The sequence below is a fragment of the Engystomops pustulosus genome, chromosome 2, assembly GCF_040894005.1.
Source record: "Engystomops pustulosus chromosome 2, aEngPut4.maternal, whole genome shotgun sequence".
NCBI classification, from domain to species: Eukaryota; Metazoa; Chordata; class Amphibia; order Anura; family Leptodactylidae; genus Engystomops; species Engystomops pustulosus.
In genome coordinates, this window is record NC_092412.1 from 216,274,726 (window position 1) to 216,287,710 (window position 12,985).

General features: G+C 40.0%; 1 protein-coding gene across 1 annotated transcript in view; it reads left to right on the forward strand.

Moving 5' to 3' along the window:
- Positions 1-12,430, forward strand: part of TLCD2 (TLC domain containing 2) — a 29,685-nt gene extending 17,255 nt beyond the window's left edge. The window contains exon 4 of the mRNA XM_072138127.1: positions 6,722-12,430. Within this exon, the coding sequence (XP_071994228.1) occupies positions 6,722-7,099 (378 nt within the window). The 3' untranslated portion in view covers positions 7,100-12,430. The remainder of the gene's footprint in view (positions 1-6,721) is intronic.
- The last annotated feature ends 555 nt before the right edge of the window (positions 12,431-12,985 follow it).

A 12,985-nucleotide genomic window follows, 5' to 3' on the forward strand; every position in this document is an offset into this window, starting at 1 on the left:
GATAATTTTTTTTTTTTTTTTAAATTATGATTTTTATTATTTTTAATATGGCTAAAATTTGGGGCGTGGCCAGGGAGTGATTGGGGGAGTGGCTTAGGGGGATCGCTTCACCAAAGGTCGGAGGGGTCTGTCTGTAACTATGGGTTGTCTGTAAGTCGGGTGTCTTTAAGTAGGGGACCGCCTGTATATGGTTAGTGCATATCCAAACCAGTTGTGATATCTTAACCAATGGATTATATTGTGCTCATCTTATAAAAACAAGCATATTACAGGTTCAGTGTAACTTGTCAATTATCCATTTATTTGCCTCATTTTTTTTTTTTTTTTTTCTATCCTAAGAGGTCATGGGACAAGATGCAGGGACATATGGTGCACTGTAGGGTTTATAACATTTGGGTGAGGCCTTATTGGAAGTGAAAAACGGAGGGTGCGCACTTTGACTTGAGGCATAACATTAGGAGGACAGATAATATCCAGAGGTGATTTCTTCTGCATCTTCTGTGTTCCGACTAGGGCAAACAACTTGGGGATTGCCAGGTAGAAAAGACAGGTTTGGTTTTTTTGATGTGTCACCAACATATTTCTTATGCCAGATACTGGCATTGATGCAGTGAGATTAAAAATAAAAATTCCTAGCTGGCATAGAGCAAGAGATGCTCCCAATTTATTAAGGGGCCTAATACCGTCCTTTACTAAATAAGTATGTCTTACCTTGCTGCTGTTGCGATCAAGACTGGTATAGGAAATATATATACAGTATGTATAAAAACTATCCCCCATTATTTGTCATTATTGTTGGATTAAATACATTTTTGGCTATAATTGACAAATCTGCCATCTGTTTAATTAACTCTGCGGATGCCTATCCTCATTATTTGATCTGGCAGCTAATTCTAGTGCTGGCACAGGACCAGCCGCCACTTCACAGACTTTATAGTAAAGACTTGATAAAGCTTTGTATAATGTTTTTTCACCACAGCTGCAGTGGCTGCAGGCCATGTCATTTCACTTTTAGGCTGACAGGTTTGCTTGCATAATGATTTGTCTAAGTATTATATCTATAATTGCGCCACTCATTCACTACTGATCTACTTGGCATAGTACCACGTCCTATTGTCTGGGAATGTAAAAATGCTCTCAGCTATGAGGAAGATACTTGGTGTCTAGTGACACCTATTGGAGAGCCACCCTGTTAGTCCGCATCTGACCTGGTATCTGCACATGGCCGTCTGCTTCTAAGAATTTGGCATTTTAAAGCCTCATCTAGGAGTAGATTCTAAAACAAAATAATAAAGGAAATATCTGTACTGGACCCCTTTAATAATTTATTAAACAAGTATTCGGTAGAAGCACCTTTTATAGCTAGAACAGCGATGAGACTTCTTGGGAACAAGTTTCTCACACCTGGATTTGGGGGATCCTCGGCCTCGATCTTGCACATCCTCTCCAGTTCCCTCAGGTTGGATGGTGAGTGTTGGTGTCAGCCATTTTCAAGTCTCTCCATAGGTGCTCAATTGGGTTTTGGTCAGGACTCTGGCTCGGCCAGTCAGGAATGGTCAGAGTTGTTCTGAAGCCTCCCTGCTTTTTTTTTTTTTTAGCTGTGTGCTTAGAGTCACAAAGCTAAGGTCCAGAGCACACCGGAAGAGGTTTTTATCCAGGATATCTCTGTACTTGACTGCATTCATCTTTCCACTAAAAAGTTCAATCTTTGTCTCATCAGACCAAACCATTGTACTAGAGAGGCTGTTGTCTGCACACTCCAAACGCACATAAAGCCTGACTGGTGGAGGCTGCAGTGATCTTGGGATTCTTCTTTACTTTTCTCACAAAGGCTCTTCTTCCACAATGGCTTAGTTTGGCTGGATGGCCAGGTCGAGGAAGAGTTGTGGTTGTCCCACGTGTCTTCCTTTTAAGGATTATGGAGGCCTCTGTGCTGTTAGGAATTTTGATTACTGCAGAAATTCTTTTGCATCCTTGGCCAGATCTGTGCCAATTCTGTCTCTTGGCTCTTTGGGCAGTTCCTTAGACCTCATGATTCTCATGTGCTGTGACATTTGAGGTCTAATATAGACAAATGTGTACCTTTCCTAATCAAGCTTAATTAAACACAGCTGGACTCCAATGAAGGAGTAGAATCATCTCAAGGAGGATCAGAAGGAAATGGACAGCATGTGAGTTAAATAAGAGTGCCACAGCAAAGCGTCTGAATATTTATGACCATGTGATATTTCAGTTTTTCCTGTTTTAATAAATTAGCAAATATTTCTAAATGAGAAAAAACGAACTTGCCAAACAATTTAAAGGAGTCTAAATACTTACTGTACCCACTGTAGATTGGAATGTGGGCTGCAGAAGAAAATCCAGTAACAAACTATTCTTTTTAACTGCCTGTATCTCAGATTTTATAGAATATACAAACACAGGGTGAGATACATCTGTTAAGAAGATGCCCAAACCCTGTTTCTAGTTACTATAGTACTACTGATTGGGGCATATGAAGTAACGCTGCTCCTTTAGCCTCTAAAAATGACTCCTCTTGGGCAATTGTATAACTCTTCTCACTTTTTCAAAATATGACTTTGTAGGTGATCTTTATATTAGCAAAGGTGAGTCTAAACATAAACTTAAGAAGTGAGATTTGAAACCCTACACGTGGACTACATGGACTCTGCAAGGCCGCGTTCACACTTTGCGATCTAATTGTGTTAACACAATTAAGATTCAGCAGTGAGGAGTTACTCCCAAACACGGATGTTTCTAGAACCCTTTTAATATCTAACATTGTTCAGCAGAAAAATTGGTAGAGGAGATATGACTGGAGAGGAAATACATGAGAACTTACAGCCAACTATATGGTACCAGAACCTCATAGCCCTAACACCCATAAGATTACATAGATATTAGATCCCACTCCTGACAGACTACTTATAGCATACGGCCATTGATGCTGCATGTGACAGAGGAGAGCACATCATGTGAACCTGGCACAAGAGTCCGAGGAGGATCGATGTTAGTCATGAGAATTTTAGGGCAAATAAAAATGAGTCTTCTGTGACCCCTAATAATAAGAGAATACTGTACGTGATGTGTGATCTCTACACTGAAAACCTCCATGCAGAGATCTGATCAGCAGGTGTGAAGGACATTTTCTGTCATGTACACTGTTGCCATGTTAACTGGCACAGAAAACATGGATGCCCCAGCCTCTCTAATTGCCTCTATACATGTGAGGTGGGAGCTGCAGATGCAATTAAGGTCCCCATGACAACACTGCACAGATAACATACAGAAGAGAAAATATTCCTTTATTATATATTCTGTGTGGTTTTTTTTCTTTCCTTTTATAGTTTCTACAATACATAGAACAAGGCTGGGACTATATGTATAAGTAATGGTTACTACACAGCAAACCGCACATTTTCATCACTGACAAGTAGTAGACAGGAGACAAAAGTCTTTATTATTTTCTGACTATAAAGTTGATGTTAGTCAAAGATGCATTATTTGTCTTGGGCTACATTCATGTTTCCATCAGTAAATTTATAAATAAGTAATTCAACGTGCATCACTAATTGTCAGAACCGCTAAATGTGTACCTATTGCGGTCAGTGGCTTCCAATCTTGTGAGATGGTTGTTAAATTAGTCGCCCTGCTCCTATAATGGAGAACAGAAATCGTAGTTCTAATGTGTTTGTACAACAGTAATAACCCTATACAATGATGAAGAATCACCAGACTTTATCCTATTAAACTACTAGAACCCTCAGGTAAGGTATAATATGTCTAAAGATGAGAATCTATTTCTTGTGATACAGGCGGTTAAAGACCTAGCTGGAAATAATTTATTTCGAGCTATGTCTTTAACTCCCTTTATCACAGTTCTGATGCAATAAGAAAGATTCTTAACTTTAACCCCTTAACGCATTATAATGTACAGGTACACCATAATACCATTGAGGATGTATGAAAAGGGCTCCAGGGCCGAATCCATTATGCAGCCAACACCCACCGCTGGAATCTGCGATCTTGGATAAGATTTCGTTCCCGGTGAAGTTCATAGACGAGAGACACTCATGGACGGCACTGCTTAAAGGGGTTGTTCACTTTTAAAGTTCATAATTGATGTTATTTGTGTAGTGAAAAGTTATACAAATTTCCAAAATACTTTCTCTATAAATTCGTACCAGTTTTGCTAGATCTCTTCATGCTGTCATGTAACCAGAAAGTTCATTCTTTACTTCCTGTAGATAAACATCGGTCCGTGGTCATGTGATGTTACTCCGGTGCACGGCTTGTTATATCACACAGTGTAATCTGAGGTGTGTGATACTAACAAGCTCTATGAAACCCGAATACTTGTGTGCACCTTCTAGAATTTTGGTAAAAAGTTCCTTCTCTCAATAAAAAAGCAAATGGTCGGCAGATTTAGCCGCTAAGGGAAATTTTGGACACTGTAAATGTTGTGACCAACAAGTCCTATATAGAACAGTTTATTTCAATTTAAGGAACACATGAGATCGATAAGGAAAGGAGAAGCCTTGCAGAGTATGATTGAGCATGTCCATGAAAGACATAACTCTAACGCTACGGTTTTGAAATTTGCTGCCATTGACTATGTCCCCAAGCGTCATAGGTGGCGACCATAATAGGTTGCTACTCCAAAAATTAGGCAAATGGACACTAATGTCCAATGCCCTGGGCCCACTGAGTATGAATGATAAAATCAACATGAGCATATTTCTTTAAAACGGTAGTGAAAGTAGTGCAGTGCAATACGCTCTTTTTACTAATGTAAAGTACTGGTAACAAGTAAAATAAGTGATTTTGGTACACCTAAATATCTGCATCGGGGCTTATGTTACCTTTTGTACCCTTTTGACATCGTATTGAAGGGGTTGCTCAACAGTATTTAAAATTCTGGAGGGATTTTAAAAAAAATAAAACAAAGCTGTACTCTCCTTACCAAAGCTGTTCGCTTCCGGTGTCCCGCACCGCTGTTTCGCTGTGCCGTGCCACTGTTTGTTTACCCATCCCTATATCCCAGCAAAAATCTGACGCCTTACACAGCTCCCCACACCCAAGTACAAAAAAGTTAGTTCTTAGTGTCAGAATTGGGAAGAGTGAAGAAAATAAATTATATATAATATAATAAATATATATACAGGCGGTCCCCTACTTAAGGACACCCGACTTACAGACGACTCATAGTTACAGACGGACCCCTCTGCCCACTGTGACCTCTGGTGAAGCTCTCTGGAGGCTTTACTATAGTCCCAGGCTGCAATGATCAGCTGTAAGGTGTCTGTAATGAAGCTTTATTGATAATCCTTGGTCCAATTACATCAAAAAATTTTTAACTCCAATTGTCACTTGGGCAAAAAAAAAAATTGTCTGGAGCTACAATTATAAAATATACAATTCCGACTTACATACAAATTCAACTTAAGAACAAACCTACAGACCCTATCTTGTACGTAACCCGGGGACTGCCTGTATAATTAGTTTTAACAAGGTTTTATTGTAGGAAAATGCCTTAAAATAGGTCAAGGCGCAACATTGGACTGTTAGGGTGACGGGTGGGGGAGCCTGGTGAAGCGATCCATAGGTTCCAGATCCCTTCAAACAGGGGGTAGGTGTCTGTCCTAGTCGCCTCATTTCTCTCAAACAGTATCAGTTAGTTGATTCTGTTCTTAACCGCGGTAAAGGATAGGTCCAGAGATTTCCATTTTGCTGCTATGTGAATTATAGTCGCTAAAGCTATTAATTGGACTAAAAAATGGGATTTATTCTTAACCTTTGCTGGTTTATCTCCTAGTAGGAGTACTGCTGGGGTTTCAGGTGTTGTGTTACCTAGCGGAGAGCGGATGAGAGTTTTCACATGGTTCCAACTATGGGGCAGCTGCACCATCTATGGGAGAATATCGCCCAGGGCATTGCAGCCTCTGCAGCAACTGTGGGGGTACATATTGGAAAGACGTATGGGAACATAGTACGTTCTATGGAGTATCCTAAGAGAGGTCTCTTTTGAAAATAATATATATTTTTTTTTTTATGCAAAAGGTTTTCAGTGTTTAAATAAATTAAAACGTAATAAAACCTTTTATGAATGTAGTTTTCCCACAAACGTACCGACCCAAAGAATGAAGTAGAGGTGTCATTTGGAACACACAGTGAAAGCCATAATATCTGTGTACACATGAAAATGGCGCAAACTATTTTTTTTTCTACATTTTCATTGCATTTGGAATGTATGGAACCGGCATGGAAGTACAATTTGTCCGCTTCATCACAGGCACAAAAAATATCACCACCTCAAGATGAGGAACTAAGTACCCTGAAGAGTTGGGCCTAGCACAAGAGACTGCCAGAGGCCAATAAATAACATGGCGTATTCAGAGAATACTAAGCGCACTTGCTTCACTAGTTTAGACTGGGGGGGGGGATATTATCACCGCTTCTACATCAGTTTTCTGGTGTAAAAGCATTGAAATTATTGGACACAAAAATTTGCAATGTATTATGTAACTACGCCACCTCCATGCCATGTGGGGGCATAGAGGGACGCATGCGCCGGCAGAATCCTGATCCTTATGAGGATCAAAGAAACGTCAAAAATTTCTGCCGACTTTCCTCTTTGTCTCTGTTTTAATTTTAGTTAATAAGTAACATTACTCATCAATCGCTTGGCGTCTTCTCACCAGATGTCTTCTCTTTCTTCCAGGTGATCACTTGCTTTGGTATATCTATGCTGCTCCATCGCTACGTGGGATTTTCGGTGGTGGCACTTCTAGTGGAAATTAACTCCATCTTCCTGCATCTTCGACAAATTCTCCTCATGGCCAACTTGGTAAAAACCACGGTATATCGTCTGAACAGTTTGCTGAACCTGGGAACGTATGTCATCTTCCGGATCAGCACGTTGGCCTGGATGACCAGGTGGTTGGTGCTAAATAGGGAGAACATTCCTCTTCTCACCTACACCATTGGCAGTGTGGGGATGGCGATAATGACCGTGATGAATATTGTGCTCTTTTACCGTCTCTTGAGAAGCGATTTTCTTAAGTCAGCCCGCGATACGCCAAGCGAAAAGGATAAATAAGTACGGCTTTCTTCCGAGGTAATAGGGAGACATTTGGGCCATAATTGTACATTCAATGGAGTACTGTAAGATCTAACTAAGCGCCTTGTAACATCTACAAGAACTGGAGATGAAACCTTTCTGGATCTGTCAGGTGATACTATTGCACTACTGCTTTAATGAGCAAAAGATTATTTGGGTGCTTTTTACACTTATTTGACATTTTTGGTCAAAAGTGAGCCCTTTAGCTGTCAGCTATCAGGATCACCCTCCCTCTGGGTCCATGCCACTAATAGCTCTTGCAATTCTCTATCTGCTTTAACAACAGTGAACAGACATGCTTATTTTTGTAGGGCTTTCATAAACATGTAATACAATGGATGGGGAAATTGCGGCTACAAACGCATAATTCAATAGTAGAGAATTTGGTTTTTTTTGCTAAAGCTGAGGGGTGCATTCATGCGCATGTGTTTAACGCTTGGTAAACACAATACAGTTGTGTTAGCATATTGTAAATATTATGTTAACATTCTGTTAATACCGTGCTAACACCACATTTACATAAATACAACCTAAACGCAATCCTCAGGAATAATTGCAGAGATCCTCACTGATCATAAGATAGTCCACAAGTGTGACCATTGTTCCATTAAGAGCGATACGCATGGGCTGCAGCCACACGTGGCATTTGCATTGAATTTCTAAAAGCAATTCAACAGCTGAGGAGAGATTATTTGCCTAATTACAGTGCTGTTAACATTTTCATTTACAAAATGCAATGTTAGCACATGCCTTCGCCCATGTGTTTTGTTAACACTTGTGTAAACTGGTTCATTTTGTAAATGCAAATGTTAACAGCAATGTCATTAGTCAAATCTTCTCTCCTCAGCTGTTTTGAAAACTCAGTGCAAACACCACATGTGATCGCAGCATTCTGACAGTCGACCACCTTTCACTTGGATGTCCTAGATATCACTAGTTTACATATTGACGGTTACAACTAAGGGAAATTTTTCCGATGTGTTGCCTGTCTTTCTACGGGTTGTTAAATGCGGCTTAGGCTGGGGTCACATATCGCTTTTCGAATACACTCAGTGTATATGTCGGAAAAGCTCCTGAAATATAAGCTAAGCGTAAACCCATGGACATTTACTGGCAGATGGAGGTAGTAGTTGCTTTTGTCTGACCAGTATACAATGTATTCTGTGAAAAAGACAGGATATGCCATAAGGACATGTTTGGGATCCGCCCGTGTTAAAAAAAAAAAAAAAAGTGAAACCAGCCTTAACTGCAAAAGCAAACCCGAGAATGTTTTTGAATTTTGGCAACCTATACAGTAAAGTCAAAGAATCGAATAGTAAGGTCGAATCAAAGTCTAAATGTACTTTTATTACAATGAATCTCAGTTTCTTGATGGTGGAAAACAACATTGTACTGACAAGGGTGTCCTCTTAAACTGTCCTACCCATTGCTTTCATAGATATCAGCAGCAGGTCTGTGAAATCAAAGGCTCGCGTCCATCAGTGGATCCATTTAGCCTTTTATTTTCTATGATCCCTGCATCTCACCTTTACAGTTTTTACTACATATGACATAAAATCTACCTCTGAGTGGTGCTATGGATTTTTGGCTTCTACCAAGAAAGAGGAATCCAAATTTTTTTATGTACTGTAGGATGCGATAGAATTACAAAATGACAGTATTTGCCAGTGTACATGCCAAAGGTATGATCCTTCCTGTCACACGGCTACCTCACAAGTTTTTATTTTTCCTGGTGTCTGTTTCTATTTCTTTTATAATTTTTCCAGTGAAATGTAAAATAACGCAGTCCATGCTATAGACGCCCTATATTCTATACTTGTCTGTATGTATTGCTAGATGAGCAGCTGTTTAGTTGGTGTTGCCAAGATGGTATGAAATCTTTCCTAGTTTCAGAGACCACCCAGGAGCGATAAGCTGAACACCCCCGATCCCGATTCCTTACCAGTTGATGCTTCCTTGTGTATTATTGCATGGCACCCATTAGTATGCTTAGCCAGAGTACGTTACAATAGGTGATAACCCTACAGAGTAAGGCTACATTCACACGAACATATGGGGGACGTATATACGGCCGACGTGTATATGTCCCCCATACATTTCTATGGCCTCTCGGTGCCGTACGGGAGCGGTACGGTGCGGCACCGTACCGTTCCGTAGCCTTTAGAAAGATAGGACTTGTCCTATCTTTCTCTGGAAAACGGCGCTGTGTACTCCTATGGAGAGGGGTGAGCAGCGCTCATCCCCTGCGCCGATGTATACCCGCTGTACTACGGTACTGCGGGCATACATCGTGTGAATGAAACCTAAGGCTACATGCACACCAATGGTGTTTTGTGGACCATGTATTTCAGTGCTTAAACAAGCGGAGCAGGTCCTATTCCTGTACTCTTTCCAATGTCATCATGTCGTGAGCGAACCTCACATGCCGATGACCCACAGTCCCTTGCTTGTGGCCCAATATTGCACATGTGCCTGTAGCCTGGCTCTCCATTGTTAAAGAGTGCTTCCTAAACTGAAGTCCACCCTTTTTGATATATTCCCTAATAGACCATACAAATAGGGGACGATCTTCTCTGGCCCATAGCCATTGCCCTTCTCTTTCGTAATTAAAACAAAACTAGTATAATACAATGTAATATCTATGGGTGACCAGCATAGGCTCATTATCTTTTTGTACACATTTTTAGCCCCATACCCCCTTTTTAGTTGCATAAAATGGTATTATTTTGAGGCTGACCTGGGTGATCATTCTGGTCTGTACGCAATATTTCCACATACTCTATGCACTTCCATATGGCTCCATCAGTTTCACTTCTACCTGCTTACTACTTAGTAGTAAGATAGACTTGGATGCTTGTTGTTATTATTATTTTTTGGTAATTGCTGCCATGAATATTTCAGTGTGCACTTTGATGAGTTTGTGAATTATTTATATAAAAATGTACCGACCGGTTTCCTGTTTATAGCTTTTCCACGCTTTATTATTATTTATATGGATGCAATTGTAGTTTTCTTGTTCTATTTTGCCTCCTTTTACTTACTGGAACTCCATGTATAAGTTGTTGGGGTACAGGATACTAAATGCTTGCTTCTCCTGAAGTGACCTCACATATTGCCCTGTTAAAATCAATGGGTACAGATTTATCAGTGGACTTCTCGGGTCCTCCAAGGGTGTTCATGTTTGACAGTTTGGTCTGTGAAACTCCCTGACTATCAGTCAGCCATATTCCCCGGACTTCCAGCATCACAGTTCTTCTCCATTAGCCCCTGAAAAAAAGATTATAGAACAGATATAGGACAGTATTTTTTTTTTATGTAAGGCCACATGATTCCTGGTGTTTTAGAGGATTATAAAGTTGTTTGTCGTGGTTTCGTGGTAGTGTTCAGCGTGGGAATTATGGCCAACATAGGGTCTGTTTAAAAAAAACGAAAAAGTTTGGATCAGTTCAATATAAAACTCATTCGCTCAAAATGATGCAACCACTTTTTCTGAAACTTCCACATTTCAATAAGAAAGACTTTCAGCACCATTGTTATCTATGAGGTTGTGAGTCGCTGCCTACTGGAATATGGAATATACTGGACTATGGTCCAATGAAATAATTCTTCTTTCAGTAGGGGCAGTAACCCCACAGATGAGCAGTGACTTGTAGCACTGGACCCATCCATGATGCAAGTCCTGCTCCCTGCAGCCTGGGAAATATGGGTGACCCATAAACTGTAATTCACAGGCCAAATATGTTAAGCTCAAAAATGTATCTTCTGCATAACACAGCAGTATGACTGATGCCATCATCTCTCTTCTGTACATGTATCATATTCAAAATGGAGGCCAACAAAAATTTTCAACACACTACATGAGACTCCATAGAAACAGAGCTATTATTGGCCAGAAGTATTGCTTTTAGAAGAGACCATCTAAATACAGAGTCTGACTTGGGGGAGAAAAACATACATACTTATTCTTCCCCGGCTCCTGAACCCCACTGTGTTCTGGTACTTTGGCTGGCTGGAAGTTCATAGGGGTCATTGGACAAGCCTCAGCCAATGAGATGCCTCCTCACACCAGGGGACTTCACCTCTTTTACTGTCTCCTAGTCCGAATGGGGCACTCATTGGCTGAAGACTCCGTGCAGCAGTTTTTCTTTTACTAAATTGCCTTGGAGTTTTCTATAATCCTAGAAACCCTGTTAAGCTAAGCATTTATAGATGTATAAAAATGTAAAATAATAGCAGATATATGCTCTAACTACTGTAGAAATATATGTGGTAAGGGGAGGTAAACGATTGGTGTACACCTGTATTCGACTTTAATTAGTGCAAAAGCCTCATTCCTTCCTAATTGTTTAAAAAAAAATGTATGAATTAAATGTCTACATTGAGAATTCTTCCCCATAATTCCATGTCCTGCCTGAGGACCATGGTGGGTGCCTGACCACTCTAATGTGTATGGTCTAACATTGGGTCAGTACTGGGTGCATTATGCAATGGCTTTAGCCCCTTTAGTCCCTAAAACTTTTCTTGTGCACTTAACTCGTGCTTATAGCACACATATAAAGATTGTGAAGGAATCACTTGACCCGTTAATGTTGCCTTTCGGCTTATGCTGTGTTATGTTATTGTTTATTATTTTAATTCTCTGCTGATTGCACTAAGAGTTTTAATTTTTTTTTTCTTAATATATATATATATTTTTTTTTTGCCTTCTCGGGCTTTAAATGAGGATACAATTTTGGTTGAGATGTAAACCTATTTTCTGATGTATGCCCCCTGCACACAGGGGTCTTCATGGCTTTGTAGTGTGGAGCTGTGGGCACTTCTCCGCCACTCCATGAAGCACTATATATTGTTGCGGCACTCCAGTCATCACGTTTATTGTCCCATATTCTGTAACGCTTCATTCCACAAATAGGTTTCTGAAAATTCGGATTGTGACTGGGACTTCACTGTGTATGAGAACATTAACGTTTTGGGAGTTTTCTCTACAGCTTCCGGAGTGAACAACTATTTTTTTGACTTCTTCATTGTCTGTAGCCTACTGATCTTGGCATCCACTGATCCATTCTGAGATCTAAATTGCATCTATTTTTGGTGCCATATTATGGGGATATTTTACCCTAGAAGCATTGCTAGAGTACATGAGCCCTAATGTTAACATTCAGCCCCGACAGTCCCTTGCTGTTGCAGGCTGCTATGTTTATTTCCAAAAAAAAAGCTCACAGTATATATGGATCGAGAAAATATTATTTGTGCTGTAATTATTTGTAATTTTGCTATTTTTATTTTCATAAATAAATGGCTTGTGGTTAATTTTTGCATTTGTAATGTACTTAATATTAAGGTGCCTTGTAAAAAAAAAAAGCTTACTTTTTCTCCTCTTGGTTGTACAATGCAGTAAATTAAACGTTTTGATGTAAATCTTGCTGTGTTACATCTATGTTGTTGGGCCTGTACATTACAAATGTTGATCTGATGATAACTGGGGCATAACTCACAGGATGAAGTGCACATTGTTGTATGTCTCCTCCACCTCCGGGTAAGGTACATTACAAGTTTAGGTGCTGTGTGGAGAATAGTCACAAGAACACGTTACATGTGGGCAACATAATATGTTAAAAACCATGTACAATGTTGTTGTCAAGACAGAAAAAGGTGCAGGCCCTGCACTAACTCACAGGCTGAAACTGGTCTGTTTCCTGCTCAGAACAGATGACAAATGAAGAGAGAAAGACAAACGGATAAGGAAACACAAGAGAAGGGGCAAAACCAAGTTGGCAGTGAAGGACATAATCGTAAGGTAAAGAGTAGTCAGAGAACGAAAGCAAGGGTCACAATACCAGCAATTGTAGAATTTAAAAGGTAGCA